This window comes from Ursus arctos, unplaced genomic scaffold (genome assembly GCF_023065955.2).
Source record: "Ursus arctos isolate Adak ecotype North America unplaced genomic scaffold, UrsArc2.0 scaffold_34, whole genome shotgun sequence".
Taxonomy (NCBI): Eukaryota; Metazoa; Chordata; class Mammalia; order Carnivora; family Ursidae; genus Ursus; species Ursus arctos.
The window spans coordinates 14,208,737-14,228,249 of record NW_026623030.1 but is presented as its reverse complement, the minus strand read 5'-3'; the positions used below and the strand labels follow the sequence as shown (position 1 = coordinate 14,228,249).

At 51.3% G+C, this 19,513-nt stretch overlaps 2 protein-coding genes across 4 annotated transcripts; one reads left to right on the top strand and one right to left on the bottom strand.

Annotated features, from left to right (window-relative positions):
• Positions 1 to 176: 176 nt before the first annotated feature.
• Positions 177 to 7,284, bottom strand: ALKBH2 (alkB homolog 2, alpha-ketoglutarate dependent dioxygenase). Of its 3 annotated transcripts, none has more exons than XM_048221500.2 (5): positions 6,564 to 7,284; positions 3,608 to 4,305; positions 2,850 to 3,277; positions 1,720 to 1,918; positions 177 to 489 (listed from the first exon to the last, which is right to left on the bottom strand). In XM_048221500.2, exons 3-5 carry the CDS (start codon positions 3,124 to 3,126, stop codon positions 183 to 185), a joined length of 783 nt encoding a protein of 260 aa, XP_048077457.1. In that variant the 5' UTR covers positions 3,127 to 3,277; positions 3,608 to 4,305; positions 6,564 to 7,284; the 3' UTR covers positions 177 to 182. The 3 variants fall into 3 exon arrangements, with proteins under 3 accessions (XP_048077457.1, XP_044245847.2, XP_044245846.2); XM_044389912.3 differs by having other exon boundaries at positions 3,624 to 4,305; XM_044389911.3 differs by having other exon boundaries at positions 2,850 to 4,305.
• UNG (uracil DNA glycosylase) lies at positions 6,647 to 16,906 on the top strand. The gene is made up of 7 exons (XM_057305966.1): positions 6,647 to 6,901; positions 7,433 to 7,639; positions 8,173 to 8,268; positions 10,729 to 10,826; positions 11,481 to 11,569; positions 12,463 to 12,641; positions 15,828 to 16,906. The coding sequence occupies exons 1-7, from the start codon at positions 6,671 to 6,673 to the stop codon at positions 15,966 to 15,968; spliced, it is 1,041 nt and encodes a 346-aa protein (XP_057161949.1). The 5' UTR covers positions 6,647 to 6,670; the 3' UTR covers positions 15,969 to 16,906.
• Positions 16,907 to 19,513: the final 2,607 nt, after the last annotated feature.

Genomic DNA, 19,513 nt, shown 5'->3' with positions numbered 1-19,513 from the left:
ACTGGTATTCTTTCATAATTGGCCAATTTGATAAAACCATCCTCTTTCGAATTCTGCATTGTTATGTAACAGGCCCCGGGCTTGGACAAAGCCTTTCCTATGTTCCCTGTTGGGAAAAGAGATGCCAGCTCCCTCCCGGAGCAGAGAGGGGGGTAGAAAAGTACAAACCACCGACCAAGTTTTTACTTTTTATTGGGCAGAATTTTGCGAAATGTCAGATTGACCCGTGGAGCCAGAATCTTCTTTCGTACGGGGAGACTGTGGTACCAGTGAGCGTTGGTCGGGTGGTTCATCATAAGCAAACTTCCGTGGGCCAGCTGAAGCCTGACCACCTCCACCTTCCGGGTGGCCTTCTTCCCCCGAGAATCCTTATGCCGGAAGAAGAAGTCTCTGCAGGCCCCGAAGGAGACGGAGGCTATGGGGCTTCCGGGAGCCAGTTCTCGTTCATCATCTCGGTGCTCTCCGATGTGGTCATAGCCATCTTTATACCTGCAGTGAGAACACAAGCCCAGTTTACAAAACAGCCCTCTCCTGGGCCGTGCCAACAGGGCAGAGTCCCCACTTTCCTACAGCGTGACAGGTGCCACGAGCAGCCCCTGCTGTGGGTCTGCAAGGGCCGGAGGGCCTCATCTGGGTCTGCAGAGGAGCCAAGCCTGAAGCATTTCCACTCAATCTTGTCCTGTTTGATCGTATGCTTTAAAATGGAACTCACCAAAAGCAGCCAAAAACTCATCTTGGGGTTTTCCCGGTTCATGTGTGTAAACCTTTAAATGGTTTCTCCCCACACTTAGAATAAAAAACCCCGACTTCTTGCCAGTTTGACCCCTGCCCGTCTCTGAGCTCGTGGTAGCCCCCTCTCCCTCCCCTCACGGCTGCTCCAGCAGTATCCGTGGGATTTCTGCTCCGGACACACTCAAGCCCCCTCTGCTCTTCCTCCGGATGTCCGTGTGGCTTGTTCCCTCCCTCTACGTAATCTCCAGCTCCAACATCCACACCTCGGGGACCTAACCACCTCCCCCTAACCTCAGGGCGATTCTGTCCCCCAAGGGACACTCAGCAGTGTCTGGAGACATTCTGGTGGCTGTGACTGGGGAGGGGATACTCTTGGCATCCAGGGGGTGGAAGCCACGGAGGCTGCTCACATCCTACAAAGCACAGGGCAGCCCCGACAACAGAACTATCTGGCCCAAAACATCAGAGAATTGCTGGTGAGAAACCCTGCCCTCAACCCAGACCCCTTCTTCCTAGCCATCCTTAGCCAAATCAGCCTGTTTACTTTTAAGACACTTATCAACGTCGGAAATGATCTTGTGCAATGGTTTGTTCATGAGAGAATCACCTCTCACTTCCCGAGGCAGCCTGGGCTCCGTGAGGACTAACGGCTGATGCTGTCCCGGCCACATCCCTGCTGCACTAAAGGATTCGTTGTACAAGTGAATAAAATATGGATCTTAACTCTAGGGAACAAACCGAGGGCTGCTGGAGGGGAGGTGGGTGGGGGGATGGGTAACCGGGTGATGGGCATTAAGGAGGGCACGTGATGTGATGAGTACTGGGTGATTACTGAACTCTACATCTGAAACAGGATGTCCTATATGTTGGCTACTTGAATTTAAATTAAAAAAAAAAAAAAATCCTAAACTCCTGCTTTCGGAAGAAGCAGCAGATTTATACAATTCAGTCCAGTAGCCTAAAAAAGAAAAGTAAACAGAATATCACCTGTTGACAAGCACAAAGTTGAAGGTCTCTCCCGTCACCACAGAGACACGATCCCGGACACGCTCCAGAACTGGGATCCAGGGCTTTGGAGACAGAGTGAGACCCGAGAACGTGTAGGTCAGCCCTTCGTTGCCATAGGTCGCTTGCTTCCTGGGCACACTGTGCCACCTCCCGAACACCTGGACCCTGGCCAGCGCGCCTGTGGAGACGAAACACGGCGGCTCAGAAGAGCAGGCGGCGAGCAGCCCACACGCTTGCTCCCTGAGTATTCAGGATTGGAAGGGAACTGAAACAGGAGGAACATTTCACTTCCTGACCACGGAAAAAATCACTGTGGCTTGCCTGAAATGTTCATGTAAGAACAGTGATTCTTGTCCTAGACGTAGAGAAACATGCTCTTGTCCAGTTTTTTTTTTTTTTTTAAACACCATGCCTTAATTGCCTGAACTCCAGAAGCATAGTAAGAGGCCGCAATGCAAGCAAGCTGAAGTCAGGCTACACGCTAGGGTGATCCTGCCAACCGTGGGGACTAAGGGTGTGGGGCCCCAAAAGAGAGGAAGCTAATGCAGCTAAGGCTGTAGGCTGAGGTCTCCCGTGGGCTCTTCTCTGCCCCCGCGGGCTCTGCCACCTTGCCGGAGTTCTAGACTGTTAGGTGTCCCCCCCCCCCCCCCCCGCCACAGGGTTATGCTGGGAACTCCCCTGCGGGGGAATTACCTGGTTATTTGCTGTCTCTCCTACTAGACCAGTGGCACCTTAGAGTCACCTGGAGGCTTTCTGAAAACACCGACAACCAGGCTGCACAACCCCGCCCAGCTACTCCGATTCAGCTGGTCTCGGGCCGAACCCAGAATCCTTTTTGTTTTTTAACTTTCCCAGCGGATTCTCATCAGCAGCCAGGTGGAAAATCACTCTCAAGTCTTGTCAGCTCCTGGTGGGCAGGCAAACTTTTCTCCAGTTTATATCCCAAGTGCCCAACAGGGTGCTCGGCCCAGAGATGCCCAGAGAGTATGTGTTGAATCAGGTAATGAAGTCACCAGTAATTAACGGCTCCCAAGTTCAGATCTCTCCAAACGCAGAGCACTAGTTTTTATCAAACAAGTCTTCAACACGCCCCGCAGTCCTCTGCTTACCTGTAAAATACTCCACTTCCTGCTCCAGCTCCTGGAGAATCTTGTCTGCTTCGGCTTTGCCAAACAGGACTGTGTAATCACAGCTCAGGCCCTCGGCTCGGATGTGCCGCCAGATGGGGCCAGCCAGGTGGCCTGCATTCCCTGGGGTGTCCGTCCTGGGCCTTTTCCTGCTGCTTTCCTTGTCTCCGCTCAGCCCCGCTGCACCTTCTCTGCTCGCCTCCTGCTCCCTCTTTCCTAAAAGGCTCCCTAAAGCCCCCTTCACCAAGAACCTGTCCATTCTGTCTCCACAAAGCGAAGACCTGGGAGCCGGGAGCAAGGCAGAGAGATTGCCCAGGCTCTGACCTCGATGCAAAAATTAGCTTGGTGGCCGAGTTGTCCCACAGAACTTCTCCCCAGTATATTCAAGTTCCCACTTTTAACACCATGTCCTAGAAAGGAAGTAGAGGATGTTGAAGCTGGACCGGTCCCTCAGGACGTCCTGGGTCCCCCACACCTGGCTATGCATCACAATAGGCTGGATGGCTTGCAACACCCCAAATGCCTGCATTCCACCCCAAAGCACATGACCTTCTCAAGACAGCCCACCCTGGCACGCCCGGACAAGGGAAGGGGTTTGCCTAAAGTCACCCAGAGAAGCAGATTTCCGGTCTCCTTTTTCCCCCCCGCTACTGACCCGCCCTCCCACGCCAGTATCCCCTTAGGTAAGTATAGTGATCCTCGAATGGCTAGGATTCAGAATCTGAACTCAAAACAGTTACACAGGTTCACACGCACGCCGAACTCTGACAGAAAATAAGAACTGTGACAACGAGCGAGCGTTGGGGGTGTGGGGGAAGGGCGCGGGCTCTCTCCGACTCCCCGTACACGAGCCGCGCAGCCCCGAGCCCTGCAAACACCGGGGGCGGGGCTGGCGGGAAAGAAACGACGCCGGGGTCGTAGCGTCACTTCCGGGTGGATTCCGGGGCCCGCTGGGAAATGTAGGCACCTCGGCGAAAGTGTGGTCAGCGGCTCCCTAGCGCCACCTTTTGGTCTCCTGGGCGCACTGCAGGTTTTCCGCCTAGCTACTCGTTCCTTAGTGGCCGAGGATCCTCTGCGGTCTGGAAGCTGTTGTTCGGTGTCACCTCTCCCTGGGCGTCCGGACAGGGAGGTGGGCCATCCGGTGGGAGCACGACCCCATGGTTTCTGTATTCGTCTCCACCACTCGGGCTGTGTGGGTCTTGCATGTCGCTTACCGCCCCTGGGCTTGAATAGCTTCACCTGGACAGTGGGGCTATACAACCTTCGCCGTGGGAGTGCTGTGAGGATTAGATGACAGGACGGGCGAGGAGTGCTTCTGTGTTCCAAATAAATGTCGGGTTCCATTATTGCACCTCATGTTTGTTGACTGTCTCCCCCAGTGCAATGAAAGCTCCGTGGGATTCGGAGCCTTTATTTTGAAGCTTCTTAGTGCACAGATCTGCGGATTTTGACAGAAGTACACAGTTGTGTGACCACCACCACAAATCAAGATCCAGACGGTTCTGTCACCCCATAAAATCCCCCAAGCCTCTTAGTTAGAAACTCGCCCTCGCCCGATGCTGCCCCCGAGCCCCGGCAACCACTGAGTAGTTCCCAGTCGCTATAGTTCTGTCTTTTCCAGAATTTTTTAAAAAGATGTTATTTGTTAGAGAGTGAGAGCACAAGCAGGGGGAGCAGCAGGCAGAGGGAGAGGGAGGAGCAGGCTTTCCGCTGACAGGGAGCCCTCCACCGGTCTGGATTCCAGGACCTCAGGATCACAACCCCAGCCCAAGGCAGGCATCCCTTTTCCAGAATTTCTTACAAATGAAATCATACAATAGTCAGCCTTTGGTGTCTGGCCTTTCGTTCAGCTTAATGCTTTTAAGATGTACCTTTGTTTGTATGGGTTGTTTCTTTTATAGCTCAGCAGCATTCTGCTGTATGGATGCCCCACAGTTTGTTTACCCACTCACCCCACCCCGGTTGGGGGACCTTTGAGTCGTTTCCAGCTTGGGGCAATTACAGATGAAGTCACTATAGCCACTTCGGCATAAGCTTTTCTGTGAATGCAGATTTTCATTGCACTTGGGTGAACACGTAGGAGTGGGGTTACAGGGACACACGGTTAAGTGTTACATTTCACTTTGTACCCAAACTGAGATGTATTTCAAAGTGGCTGTAGGGGCACACGATTTAGAGTTTAATGAGCTTCTCCCCTCAGGCACCAGGCTCCTTGCCCTAGGCGCTGGAACACGACCGTCCTAAATCGCTGGGATGTAGTTTTTGGAATATAGGTGAGGTTAGGTGGGGTCCGGAGCTGATGGCCAAGAAAGAAATCTTGAGATGTCTTCGATGCAAAATGGTGGTTTTATTAACGCATGGGGACGGGACCCTTGGGGAGAAACAGCGGCCGCCGCCTTCTGCTCTCCGCTGACTCGGGATTGTGAAGAGCAACAGATTATATACTTTGGGGCTGGGAGAAGTCAAGATAAGGGAAGTTCCAAAAGGATTTTCATATGCTAAAGAAGACTCACAGGATACCCGAGGCCTTGCCATTGTCAAATTAAGGTTGCTTCTCCCTCTAGCAAGGCATTAGCATTAAGATAGGAGCTTCTGGGAGGAATATTACACTCTGCCTCGAGTATTTGTCAGTGGGCTGCAGGTCATAAGGACATTTAATTTTATCTGTGTTTCCTTCTGCCTTTGTTTCCCACATCACCTGCCCTCAGCAGGGTTAAATTTTGGAGATGGAGACAAATAAACAAGGAAAGAATACATTAACATAATTTTGGAGAGTACAGAAGCTATCGAGTGACCAGCTAGAACGTGGGGTTAGGAGAAGGCCTTTCAAAGGAAGGACCTGAGTTGAGACCCAAAGCTTACCAGGTAGGGGGACAGCGCGTGCAAGAGAGCACAGGCTACACAAGGGGGTCAAGCTGGCGATGTCCAGTGCTGAGAGCCAGACTGAGTCACCTCACAGTAGTAGGGCTTCGGTTAGAGGGAAACAGCTCTGCCAGCAGGGTTAAGAAGCTGGGGTTTATTCTAAAATTTGGAAACTGTAGGGAGGATTTTTACCTAGGAATTACCACGATGCAATTTACATTTCAAAAAGATCACTCTGGTAAGAAAGAGGAGAGCAGCGGGGGATTGTAACCAGGTGATGAAAAGCAGCAGTTGCCTGATTTATTTTGCAGATAGAACCAAGAGGACAGGGGGACGGTTTGGATGTGGGGAGGGAACGCGGGAACAGGAAGGATCGCAGGTGTACCGGGCGTTCGGTGGTGCCTTGTAGACGATGCAGAGTTTGGAGTTTAATCTTCAAGACCTCGGTTAAAGCCTCCCCCAGACCTTACAGGTTAGGCAAAACGTAGGACCGCACTTTGCGGTAGTTTACTGTCAGTAAAATAGGTTGTGAAAACTGGCTGAGAGCAAAACAAATGATTGTTTCAATGCTAACTTCACTCCCACCACAACCCTTCGGGTCAGGTACTCTGATCTCCTTTTCCCCCCCACCGTGGAGGTGGAGGGACGCGCCCCAAGGCAGGGTTGTGATGGCAGAGTACAATGAATGAAAGAGTAAACACCCAAGCCAAAACACCCAGGACCCCGCCTACCCCCTGAGGCTTCCAAGCCCCACCCCGTCCCAGGGGCGTCGCGCCCCCGCCCCTCCGGCACATGCGCACTTGACCCCCGACAGCCCCCCGCGCACCCACCCACCTGGGTCGGAGCATGCGCGGGCCGTTTGGCGCCAATTTCGGACAGCCGCAGCTGGCGCATACCACGGGTTCCCCGGGCGGCGCGCGTCCGCTCTCCTCGGCTCCGGGATGATCGGCCAGAAGACCCTCTACTCCTTCTTCTCCCCGTGCCCCGCCGGGAAGCGACGTGCCCGCAGTCCCGAGCCGGCCCACCCGGGGACCGGCGTGGCGACGGTAGCTGAGGAGAGCGGGAATGCGGCTGTGAGGCGCGGCGGGGACCGGGTACCGGGGGCAAGGGACGGGGAGGAAGGCGACGGGACCCGCTCGGCCGAAGGGTTGCAGGGACGCGCCAGCGACTTGGTAAGCAGGGTCCCTATGTTCAAAGCCGACTGCACATGTTCAAAACAGCCCGCGCAGTTCTCTGTCGGCGGCCATTCTGAGGGGCCAGCCAATGGAGATGGATCTCGGGGCCCGCGGCGCCAATCAGAGGGCGAGGGGCCGCCCTCCTCGGCCCGCCGTCCAATCAGAGGGGAGAGAGGCAGAACTCACCCCCCCCGGGTTTTGCCGCGAAAAGACCACGTGGGGACGCGGGGGGGCGGGGCGTCGGGGTCAGGGCCTCCCTTCCCGCCAACCCCGTGGGAGACAAGGCGGGCGTTCCTCACCGCCCCTCTCCCCACCGCCTCTTGGTGCCAAACTCAAGACTGGGGGCAGCGGCCTGCCTTCCCGGACCGGACCCCCAGAGTCCGGTTTTACTACGACTTGCCCGTGGGGGCTGCAGGCCCGCGAATGGGCGTGCTCCGCCATGGGCCGTGGGGTTGGGGGCGGCAGCTGTGGGCGCCTGGGCGCGGCCCGCTGCAGACGGTGACCCGCCTGTGCGGGGACCACTTGCAGGCCAGTCCTCCCAAGAAGGCCCGGGCCGTGCAGGAGGACCCCGGCACGCCGCCCTCCTCGCCGCTGAGCCCCGAGCAGCTGGTCCGCATCCAGAGGAACAAGGCCGCCGCCCTGCTCAGACTCGCCGCGCGCAACGTGCCCGTGGGTTTCGGTGAGAGTTGGAAGAAGCCGCTCAGCGCAGAGTTCGGGAAACCGTATTTCATCAAGGTGAACCAAGGCTGCGGGCCCTCGGTCTTGCTAGGATAGCTTGCAGCGTCCACGTTTGTAGGCTCCTGTGTTCCCTCTTTTAAGGTCCTTTTCCGGGTAAGAGGGTAAAATAACAGCCACGGAGTTTTGCGTTCGTATGCCTTATTGCAGTTCTTAAAAGACTGTAAGATGGCATGGTTTCTTGTAAACCATTCAGCAGGTCTGCTCTCCAGGAAAGGGCGGGCGGCACGGTAAAAACCACAAACCAGACTGCGTGAAACCTGGTCCAGCCTTTGCCAAAAGAGGGAGGGACTGTCACCAACAGGAAGGCAAAGCAGCGAGGCCAATCTAAGTAGACTCGGCCCAAATGAAGGGGGAGGGCACCGAAGTGGAGGGACATCTTCGGGACCTGCAAGTCTAGCTTTTGTTTCTCAAAAGAATTTGGATGTAAGACTTGGCAGAGAGCTAGATAATGCGTCGGCTAGTTTACATTGGAAGTTTCCTTATTGAACTCTTACACTTGGTGGTGAGAATCTGATCTGTCTTTACCGCAGCTAATGGGATTTGTCGCCGAAGAAAGAAAACATTACACTGTTTATCCACCCCCACACCAAGTCTTCACGTGGACCCAAATGTGTGACATAAGACAAGTAAGTACCGGTTGTTGGTGAGTTTTAGTGAAACGGGTATGGGAGTCAAATAGTATGTCTTTGTTAATTACCCACCTTGCAGGCAATTGCCTGTCCATGATGGAGTAATAAATAACATACTGACCTTGTGAGGTTTGGCTGGCTATGTTTTAGCCTGTTAGCTATCTAACTAAGACCATGTGCTATCAGTGCAGCAAAAAAGAAAAGTCTGTACATAGACCTGTGTCTGTTTGCTCTAGTTTTTTTGTATTTTATTTAATCCTGAAACCAACACCATGCCAACGTTAGGTCTCAGTGTGGTGCTGTTGAGGAAACAGGCATGAAGCTTTGAGGTCTTTTGCAACTGGTTAGTCCACCCCCCATCTTGACTTGCAGCTCAGTATTCTTTGTGTGTGACCACACTGTCTTTTATAATCGATGCTTTCAAGCTCTTGACTTCTGGCCCAAACAGTTTTACTATCCTGTTAACATTCCTTTGCTCTGGTTCATTCTATATAACGGCTACTGGTTGGTCTGGTCACTTCAGTCTCCTGGCCAGAAGCTTGTTTGTGGCTTTACACTCACTGTATGAACAGGAAAGCTGAACACGAAAATAGTGGTGTTCGACTTTTCAGACTTCCCTCCACCCCCACCTCTCCTACTTCAGAGTTGGACAGTGTGACTGTGTTCTGTCGAAAAACCAACCAGATCCATCTGTGGCACCTCCCTTGAAGCCTGTTGCCCACTACCTTTCTGATCTGCCTTTCCTGTCCAGTACCTTTAATGTCTGCTTACGCTGTTCTTTTTTTTTTTTTTAAGATTTTATTTAGTTATTCAACAGAGATAGAGACAGCCAGCGAGAGAGGGAACACAAGCAGGGGGAGTGGGAGAGGAAGAAGCAGGCTCATAGCGGAGGAGCCTGATGTGGGGCTCGATCCCATAACGCCGGGAATACGCCCTGAGCCGAAGGCAGACGCTTAACCACTGTGCCACCCAGGCGCCCCTGCTTACGCTGTTCTTATCCATTTCCCTCCCCCATTTTGTAAGCCAGGGGTTAGGGATCCTGTGATCTTATACTGTGTCTGTTAAACCCCATGGAAGTGAAATAGGTGAATGACCCATGTAGATAAAGCTGCCGCACCTAATACTTGCACACTTGACCATTTTTCACTTTTGAGCAAAAGCTTTGAATATAGCTCTTTTTATAAGGTTATAAAAAGTTCATAACTTTTTAAGTTCAGGACTAGTTTGTGCCTTGTTTGAGCTGTGGGCTGTTCTGAATACCAATGACCAGTGTCAACAGGGAGGAATAAGAGAGCATGAAAGTTCAGAGGATGAGATGGCCCAGTGAGTCCTCTTCGCAGAGAAGCATATGGAAGGTCGGGGAGGTTGAGTGGCTCCTTCGAGGTCATCCCTTATCCAGGACCAGAACCCAAAGCTTTCCTGCTTCGATAGGCTGTTTCATGAGGGAGAATGTGCTACGTTCAGAGTGAGCACCAGTGGTCCCAACAGGGAGGTCCACAAAACGTTTCTGATGTCTGAAGTTTGGGTTTTGAAGGATGTAATGTATGCTGGCTATAGGAGGATTCTGAGAAGGAACACCGTGGGCAGAAGCAGGAGAATGAAGAAGAGGTGGGCAGGCAGCAGATCAAAAGGACTAGCTGTATTTTCACACCGCCTGTGACCTTGATCTCATTACTTTTCATTGCATGTTGCCACCTTCTTCGTAGCCCTTTGACCTCATTCTCTTCTGATTTTATTCCTCAGAGGATATGGGGGAAGAGGTATCTTCATATGTAACTCAGTAGGGAATTTGCATAGCTTCAACTCATTGAAAAGAAATTTGGTACATGTCTGAAAATTTAAAATACACTTGCCCTTGGACCAGCACCTCCTATTTTGAATCTGTTCCATAGAAATAAAAACAACAGGATATAAAGATAATGTACTGGGACGTTTGTGGCGTTATTTTTTTGTGATGGAAAAAAAAAACTAGGAAAAAAGCAAACTGGCTGTCAGTGACTGAGAGCTCTGGGCATTGAAGGATGCCTGAAATGCATGATGTGAGAAACACAAAAATGTAGGGTGATTACATCACCCCAGTGATATCGGTAATACAGGTTTGAATCAGGAGAGGATAGGGATGAGTGGGAGACAACCAGCCACTTTGTGTGTTTCTGGATGGGCCAAGGGCATGTTTTCACAATCCGAGAAGTGAAGGGGGTGGGCTTTTTTTACCCACACACCTGCATCAGAGAAGGAGCGGGGCTGTGTAGCAGGTGATGGAGTGAAGGATAATTTGACAGTGGAAAGTAATGGTGCCAGCTCACCCACTCCCTTCTGGGGGTTCTTAGTTTGGGTCGTGGCAGTGGGCTGCCTTTTTCATCATCGTCGTCCTTTGTACAGGTTATCTCTCGGCCAGATGTTCGTTTAAACTGCTTGTGCGACAGTATTTAATTTCTTGCCACCTGGTATTCACAGGTGAAGGTTGTCATCCTGGGCCAGGATCCCTATCATGGACCCAACCAAGCCCATGGGCTCTGCTTTAGTGTTCAAAGACCCGTTCCACCGCCACCCAGGTACGATTGCTTGACAGATGGCTTGGGTCCAAGTGTGATTACTTTCAGATGTGTACTTTGCAGGTTCTGGGTAGAGCTGTTGGGACTTTGAGTAGCTGTTGGAGCAGGATTTCTCCGTCTTATTACTGTTGACATCGGGGGTTGGGTCTTTGTGCAGGAGAGCTTTTGTTCTGTGTACTCGCTGTAGGGTGGTGGACAGCACCCAGGCCCCACCCACTAGGATGCTGGCAACACTGCCCTGCTCCCAACTAGAGAGCACTCGCGAAATGGCAGTGAAGAATGTCTTTAGACCTTGCCCGAAGTCCCGTGGGGGGCGAGATCACCCGCGGTTAAAAACCATGGCTTTGGGGAATCTGACAGACAACATATCAGACCGTAAGCATTAGTGGAGAGGCGATAACCCCTAGGCTGATGATCTTAAATCTTCCGAAGCGCGCTGTTCCTTAAATCTGAGCCTAGACCGAAGCAAAGATCTCTGGCAAGGTTTCCTGTCAGAAGGAATGGTGGTCCTTCCTCATAAATCCACGAGGTTCATCCCGCTCTCCCCTCCAAGGGCTGGCGGTGTAGGCTGTGATCCACACATAATGTTGGAGGCTACCGAATTTTCAGAATTGTGCTCAAGGCCCTGTTCTTTTTCTTCCGGTTTGCTTTTAGTTTGGAAAACATTTATAAAGAGCTGTCTACAGACATCGATGGTTTCGTTCATCCTGGTCACGGAGATTTATCCGGCTGGGCCAAGCAAGGTGAGCCAAGCACTGCTAGGTGTGTTTTGGGTGGATTTCAGCACACTCTTAGGTCTGGCTGGCTTATGTTTATCAAAGAACATGAAAAGCTACAGCACTCACAGAAAACAGCTGCGTTCATAGAAATCAAAAAACATGTTTCCCCCTTCTTAACCTCTAGCCAATTTTGTTTTCATGTTTTAATCATAATTCAAAAGAGAAAAATTTGTTTCTCATTATTATTTAAAGTTTATCTTTAATCTTTACGCCCAATATGGGGCTCGAACTCAAAACCCCAAGGTCAAGAGTCGCATGCTCCTCTGACTGTGATATTACTTAATGTTATGTGGGATATACATGTACCTTTTTAAGATTTTATTTATTCCGAGGGAGGGAACATGAGAGGGGCAGAGGGAGAGAGAGGATCTCAAGCAGACTCCCCACTGAGCATGGAGCCCGATGAGCGGGGGGGGCGCTTGCTCTCAGAGTTCTGAAATCATGACCTGAGCTGAAATCAAGAGTTGGACGCTTAACCAACTGGGCCACCCAGGCGCCGCTTGGGATGTATTTTTAAAACAACTCTGATGACAGATGTAAGGCATAGTCACTCTCACAAACTCAGAAGACGATGAAATTGCAAAGGTGAAAGTGAAATGCTCTCTGATCTTGCCCAGAGGTACCCACCAGTCATGTTGGGATCCTCTCTCTGGGAGCTGATTTCAGAGGACTGCCCTGGATTCCCGGCACAGGAATGGTTTTGTGGGCACAGCCCCTGTTGTTGGGTGTCTGGACTGACTGATTTGTGTGTCTTTCTTTCCCTCTCTCTCTCTCCCTCTCTCCTTTTTTTTCTTTCTTTTTTTTTTTTTTTTTTGTGGACTCATTTGTCTCTTAACCCATTTCTTTGTCCATCACAGGTGTTCTCCTACTCAACGCTGTCCTCACGGTCCGGGCACATCAGGCTAATTCTCATAAGGAGAGGGGATGGGAGCAGTTTACTGATGCAGTTGTGTCCTGGCTAAATCAGAACTCCAGTGGCCTTGTCTTCTTGCTCTGGGGCTCTTACGCTCAGAAGAAAGGCAGTGCCATCGACAGGGTATGGTGGTTTTGTCTTTTAAACACTTTAAACCAGTTTAGAAAATCCTAGGAATCCCTGCTGGTGGTCCCGGAAAACCCACGTCACATGCTGAAGGTTTTCCCTAAAGCCTTATGGTGAGGGGCAGGTTTCCCATTGAAAATTAAGCAAAATTCAGATAAATTATAGGAACGATGAGTTGTGTGTGAGGAAAGCAAAGGGCCAGCTTCTGGTTTCACAGTTAGTACTATAGGCATACACTTGCCCTGTACATAGAACAATAACAGGCCCCATTCACTAAACAAACGGTGCCATAAGCGATGATGAGTAAGGCAAGGACCCCACACCCCCAAACCATCCTCTGTCTCCACCGTGTGGAGACATGCTCCTCTGCTCCTTCTCCGTTTACTTATGGGAAGTACTGACATGCCTAGTCCTGGAATGAAAGACCAGAAATCATCCTTGAATCCTTTCCCTCATCCCCTTGAAACCACTCCGCCAGCAGATCCTGTCCCCTTACCTCCTGAGAATATCCCTGTTTTGCTGCTCACTGTTGACACTGTCCTCACACTGGAGTGAGCCACTGTCATTTCTTTTTTTTTTTTTTTTTTTATTAATTTTTTAAATTTATTTGACAGAGTGAGAGAGCACAAGCAGGGGGAACAGTAGAGGGAGAGGGAGAAGCAGGCTCCCCACTGAGCAGGGAACCCAATGTGGGGCTTGATCCCAAGACCCTGAGATGATGACCCAAGCCGAAGGCAGACGCCCAACCACCTGAGCCACCCAGGCGCCCCACCACTGTCACTTCTGTCTAGGCTGTGACAGACCAGAGCTGAGGGTTGGACTGAGGACGGCATGCGGGGGGGAGGGAGGCAGGTGTCAAAGGCGAGCCTTGGCCTCGGCTGCTGGGAGACCCAGGATTCAGGGAGGAGTCAGCCAGTAAACACTGCAGTGAGCGAAGTGAAGGGGTGACCTGACAGTAGCTGGTGTGACAGCAGGAGGTCACAGGTGTGTCCGGAATGGCCAGGTGGACTGAATCTCCACCCTCCCACCCCCCCGCCCCGCTTCTGGCATCATACCCGGCACTTTCCCTGTAGATTCTCACTTAATGCTTCCTAAACTATTAAAGTGGTACGGTGGCGGTGAGTGGCGGGGCTCAGAACGGAGCCTGTTCACCTTGCTTACTTGGGGGCCTGGCAGGGCTGTCTTTGGGTTCCACGCAGGCAGCCTGGTCCCAAGCCTGTCCACTTCTCCATTTTCTCTTAAATGGAATTGATTTTCGTCTTATTTAGTTTTTTTTTTTAAGGTAGTAGGTTCACGTGATCAGAAAAAATAGGGTGGTAAGGTACGCAGCGAGACGTTTCCCAGCCGAGTCCCCTCTGTTCAGGTGCCTCCCCGGCTCGGGTGGGCACTGGCTTGTAGCTTCTGATGTCTCCTTCCCGAGTCTTGATGTGAAGGGCAGTAAAGTGAGTGAGTCAGGTTGAGTCTGTAAAGTTTCCATGTGAATGAACAAGATGTTTTCCGGGGTTTTGAGGAAGGGAATAGTAGGAGTAAACTCTAGCGTGAATGAACTCACTGCCAAGATCGGAGTGTCGAGGTAGGTAAGAGGTCCACAGGAGGGCTCTCCCATCTCTCTGTGGGCCATGTGGCTCTTACTCGGTGTGTCATTTTTATTCCTGAAAATGGTTTGGTTTGGCGGGCAGCAGTTGTAAAGTATTGTGGTGATTAGAAGCCAGGTGCATGTCCGGCCGGGTAGCTTTCCCGAGCACTGGGTCTGTGTATTCAGCTGCCTCCTTACTCCTGACTGCTAAGCACGCCAGATTCCACGCTTTCCAAGGTCAGTTCTCCTTTGCTCATCCAGCCTTGCCACACTGGCTCCTGTGGACTCCCCCAGGGTAGAAAGTACCACCACATGCTTGTCCAGCCAGAAATCAGAAAGCATTTGTGACCCCTTCCTCCTTCCTCTCCCCTCTTTCCCTGCTCCCTCTCTGCTCCCCACCCTTCCTCCCCTCCCCACCCCATACCCTATCAGGACATTCATTTGTAGCCTTCCCCTGCTCTAGGACTCCTCGTAACCTGGCCACCTGGGCCTGGTTCAGGCCCTCACCTGGTCCTACTGGAGTGTCGGGTGTGGTCCCCTTGGAAGGCCCGGCCTTGGGCTGGTGGGCTGGGGTCTGGAGCTGCCTCTTGGCCACAGCTTCCCTTTTCCCCTCTCTTTAGGCTGACTGGAGCACCTCAGGCTCTTCCTGCTTCCTATTTCCCTGCCTGCCTTTGAATCTCCTGCCCCCCCTCTCCAGAGGCTGACTCACTCATCCTTCAAAGCCCAGCACGGCTCACGTTTTCAGGGCCCCGAACTGCGTGGCAGGCGGCATGCCAGTAAGGACTCGACCCGCGTTGCCTCTCACACTCACAATACACACAGGCATTGTTGGTTCCCACACAGGATCTCTAAGCTAGGCGCTGTTACACCCCCTTCGCAACAGAAGAAGGACGTGCAGCCTGGATTCAGGGACTTCTCCGGGGCCACATGATGTGGCAGAGTCAGAACTGGAACCCAGGCCACCTGGCTCCGGGCTCTGGGTTCTATATCACACTGGGCTGCCTGGCTTTAGTTATGGCCCCTCCTGGACTGAGCTCTTTGAAGGCAGGGATGTTGTGAAAACAGTTAGTTGTGAGGTGGTTTTTATTTAAATACAGAAAAGAAGAAAGAAGAAAACAAATGTGGTCCAGAGTCTTCCTACTCTGCAAAGTACAGCTGACATTTAGAAAATCAGAGTGTTGTTTTCGTAGACCATTCAGGTAACACAGAAAAGTGCAAAACCAAAAGTAAATGCCTTCCACTATTTCTTTTCCTAATGGAACTACTATAAATAGTGTTTTGGGTCTTTGTCCAGAAAAACTTATGAAATTACATTTTTTTCTTCCACACGATGTATTTAGGTCTTCTTCCCTTATCAGCGTGTTTAGCTCAGCCTTATTCTTCTAGGAGCCTTGTGGTGTTCCATTGTAAGAAGTTCAGAAAACTATTTTTAGCCAGTTGCACAACACTGCGTCTTCGCATGCTGTACACATGCTGGGGCCCGTCAGCAGCTGCATTCTTAGCAGTGGCGTTGCAGAGGCATAAGATCCAGGCACACGGCCGCTGCGTAGATGCTGCCTTCGGAGCCAAACGTGCGGCTGGTGATTCCTTCTCTCCTTCTCTTCCAGAAACGCCACCACGTGCTGCAGACCGCACACCCCTCCCCGTTGTCGGTGTACAGGGGGTTCTTTGGATGTAGACATTTCTCTAAAACCAATGAGCTGCTGCGGAAGTCTGGCAAGGAGCCCATCAACTGGAAGGATCTGTGACCCTGAACTGGAGGGCTCTCTCTGGGCAGTTTTCTAGAAGCTGCTCTCAAACTGTTTGCCAGGAGTGGCAGCTTGACCCAGACAGAAGCAGCAAAGGCTCTACCCTGGCTGGGATCCCATGTCTGTCTTTGCAACACGGCTTTGGCCTAAAACCAGACGTCACGGTATCTGGGAGAGAGTAGGAGATCAAATACAGAGACTGCTCTCTGTCACCTTTATGGTAAAAAGGGGACAGGGGGCAGAAGCGCCTATGGGTACAAGCTAGCTGCTGTTTGTTTTTACCTGGCAGGTTAGACTTTAGGTTGTCAGGTGTCAGGTGTGGTTATCTAGAAGCACCCCCCCCCCCATGCCCCACCTGGCATTTCAGTTCTTGGCCAAGTACAGTGTTCCCCTTCCCGAGCCCTCAGGCCCCTCCTTGAAGGAAGCAAGAGGACAATTTGCAAGTGCCCAGAAATTTAGGGATGAAAGTTCCTGAGGACTAGTCCTCTGAGCCTTCACAGACAGGCAGAGGGAAGTGAGCTGGGGCTTGTTTTCACAGTTCATCCTCTGGATGTTCCACGGAATGAACAGTGGAAGTTGAACTGGAAGAAGAGAAAGGGGAATTTTTAAAAATTTTTTTTTAAGCGAGGAAATGCTTTTCTCCTAGGTTTATCCTGAGTTGGGGTTTTTAAGGCAGCACAGACTGCCAAATGCTGTTTTTTTATGGACTGAAATCACATGGGGATTTTTTTTTTCATGCAACACTGGTGAATTTTTCTGTTTTAAAGATACTTCTGCAGATGTGTATATATATATTTTGTAATCTTTTGTTGGGAGACAGTCTTTGTTAGGTCTGTACCTCCATCCTAGATCCTGTTAGAGATGCCATTGATGTGTTAACCGGGGAAAGAGTTAACCCCGGGTGAGTTTGGGAATAAAAGATTGTTGAAGTTTCTGGATCGGTGCCCAGTGCCCTTCATGCCAGCTCCCTCTGGGCCCTGGCGCGTCTGCCTACGTCCTTGGGCCGCCCTTGGGCCCGGGCAGCTGGTGGTCGCCATGGCAACCATTGTGGGCAGGAAGGGCCGCCCTTGCTCCTTCCACCCGCCCCGCCCCTCGGATGGAGCCGCCCACCCCTCCAGAGGCCGGGTAAGCCCTGGGCGGGTTCCCGGGAGGGGCGCGAGCAGAACAGCTCTACCCTGTTTAAAAAAAAAAAAAAAACCCTAGGGGCTGCGAGCTGACCCCCACTGCGGCCAGGCGCTGTGCCCCGATCTCCATGGGGGAGCTGTATGCGGACAGGGACCACAGAAGCCCCGAAGGGGCCATTTGGGGCTGGAAAAAGGCATTTCTCCAGGGATCATGGCTGCGTGTCCTGCCAAGCCCTGGGACAGTGCAAGGGGAGCTCCCCGCCCCCACTCTGCTAGTGTTTCGGGACTCTGGACTGGAGGTGTGAGGCCAGGGCACTGGGAAGACGCCCTGATGGCCCAGTGACCTGTCAGCACTTGGGGGCGGGGTGGACTATCAACGATGAAAGCTTGGACTCGCCTGGTGTATGATAAGGAAGTCAGAAGTACAGGGAGGGGCCCGGTTAGCACGTGCGGTATTTCAGTGGGCGAGAAAAAAATGCATCCAGTGAGAAAGACTCGACCTCTTTTCTTTCGGGGGGGAGAGGTTTGGAAACCTTTTGCTGGGGAACATTGCTTCCCATCCAGGCCTTCGTTTTCTTGACACTTGAGAAGGCGGGTGTGCCCGCATTGTGCCATCAGCAAGCTGGCTTTCACAGAAGGAAGGTGTAAAACAAGAATGCATTCTCCGTTTGCCCTCTGGTAGCTTTGGGGACCTCCCTTAGACATTACAGTGGGCTCCCTGATCCGAGGGAGAAATGAAGGAATCCTGTTGGTACATCAGTTAGGCTTTAAGGCTTCTCTCCCAAGGCAGTGCTGCCAGTAGGGAAGAAGCTGCAAGCTCTACATTTCCATCAGTCATTCAAAAAGCAAACTGATGTGCTTTTTCTTTTTTAATGTAATGAAACATCTAGTGATGCTTTAAACAGAACAGAGCTGTGTTAAGTGGTTATGACAGCACCCCCCCCAAAAAGAAATGCACATTTGATCACTTGTTTTTAAGAAACAAGGTTCATTTAAAAAAAAAAAAAAGATTTTGAGAGAGAACAAGAAGGGGGAGGGGCAGAGAGAGAGAGAGAGAGAGAGAGGCCGACTCCCCGCTGAGCAGGGAGCCTGATGTGGGACTCTGGGATCATGACTGAGCCGAAGGCAGACACTTAACCGACAGCCACCCATTTGCTGGGAAACAAGGCTCATTTTGATGAACTTTTAGCTACATAGTTGTGGTGTTCCTCCACATTTTTGGATGCGCTATGATCACAGCACTAGATTTGCAAAAATGATTAAAGGCAGATTGCCTTTTAGGTTAGGGGTCAGCATACTTTATCTGTGTAAAGGGTCTATATAATATTTAGGGTCTACAGTCCTGCCCAAGAGAACCACTCCACTCTCCCTTGTAGAGACAGCAGCCCCGTGCAAAATGAGCAGGTGTGGCTGTCTTCCAATAAAACTAGCAACACCGAAATTGGAATTGATTATGATTTGTGTGTGTCATGAAATCTTGATTTCCTGCCCCCCGCCCCCACCCCAGCATTCGACAAATGTAAAAACCGCTCTTAGTTTGAGAGCCATAGGGAAACGGGCAACACAGGCCATAGCTGGCAGAGCCCTGCTCTAGGAGCTCCCACCCAGATGTCTGCAATGACAGCGCCCACATACTGCGTCCTGCCACTGGGCAGTGCTACGTGGCCCGTGTTGCGGGAGCATGTGAGAACCCCGCCCAGGATGATTCTGAAGAGCATCTGCTGAGGGCTTTTGGAAAACAAGGAAGTCCGTTAACTGCAAAATGTCCTGTGAACCCCAGGTCATAAAATAATCGTGTGGGTGTCACTATCTGTGAACTGAGTCCAGCAGGGCAAAGTCAGAGAATGGGAGGGTTTTTTTTTAGACTTTAGCATGTTGTTAGTATGCTCCCATTACTACAGAATACATTCTGTCCCTCTTAAAATTCACTCTGCTTTGGTTTGCACCTAGAATAAAAAGTCTTAGAGTTTGGGACTGGAGAAGCAAACTTTATGAGGCATATGCGTGCAGGAGTGGCTTTTCATCCTTGTCAATTCTTCGAGACATACAAGGAAAAACAGGTAGGATGCTCTGGGCTACTTTGGAGGGTCTCGGCTCGTTAACTGGTAGTGACCCAAGCTGAGAAAAATCTGGAACTTGGGTGGCCTCTCTTCCTTCTTGGAGTCCTAACACACTTTGAATCTGGGGTTCACCACCTTAGGTCACCTTGGTGATGATTTTGGTTGGAATCTGTTTTTAAATTTTTATTTACAGTATGTTTGGAAATGCAAATGTTGGTGAGTGGAGCCGACCAGGAGATCACTACTTAGCATTCTTTGCTACTCAGTGGTGTATTTCCCGAGTCCTGCTCCTCTCAGTTAGTGGCATTTGTGGCGGGGTTGGAGGGGGGGGGATTCAGAAGCTTTAAACAAGCCCTTAGTA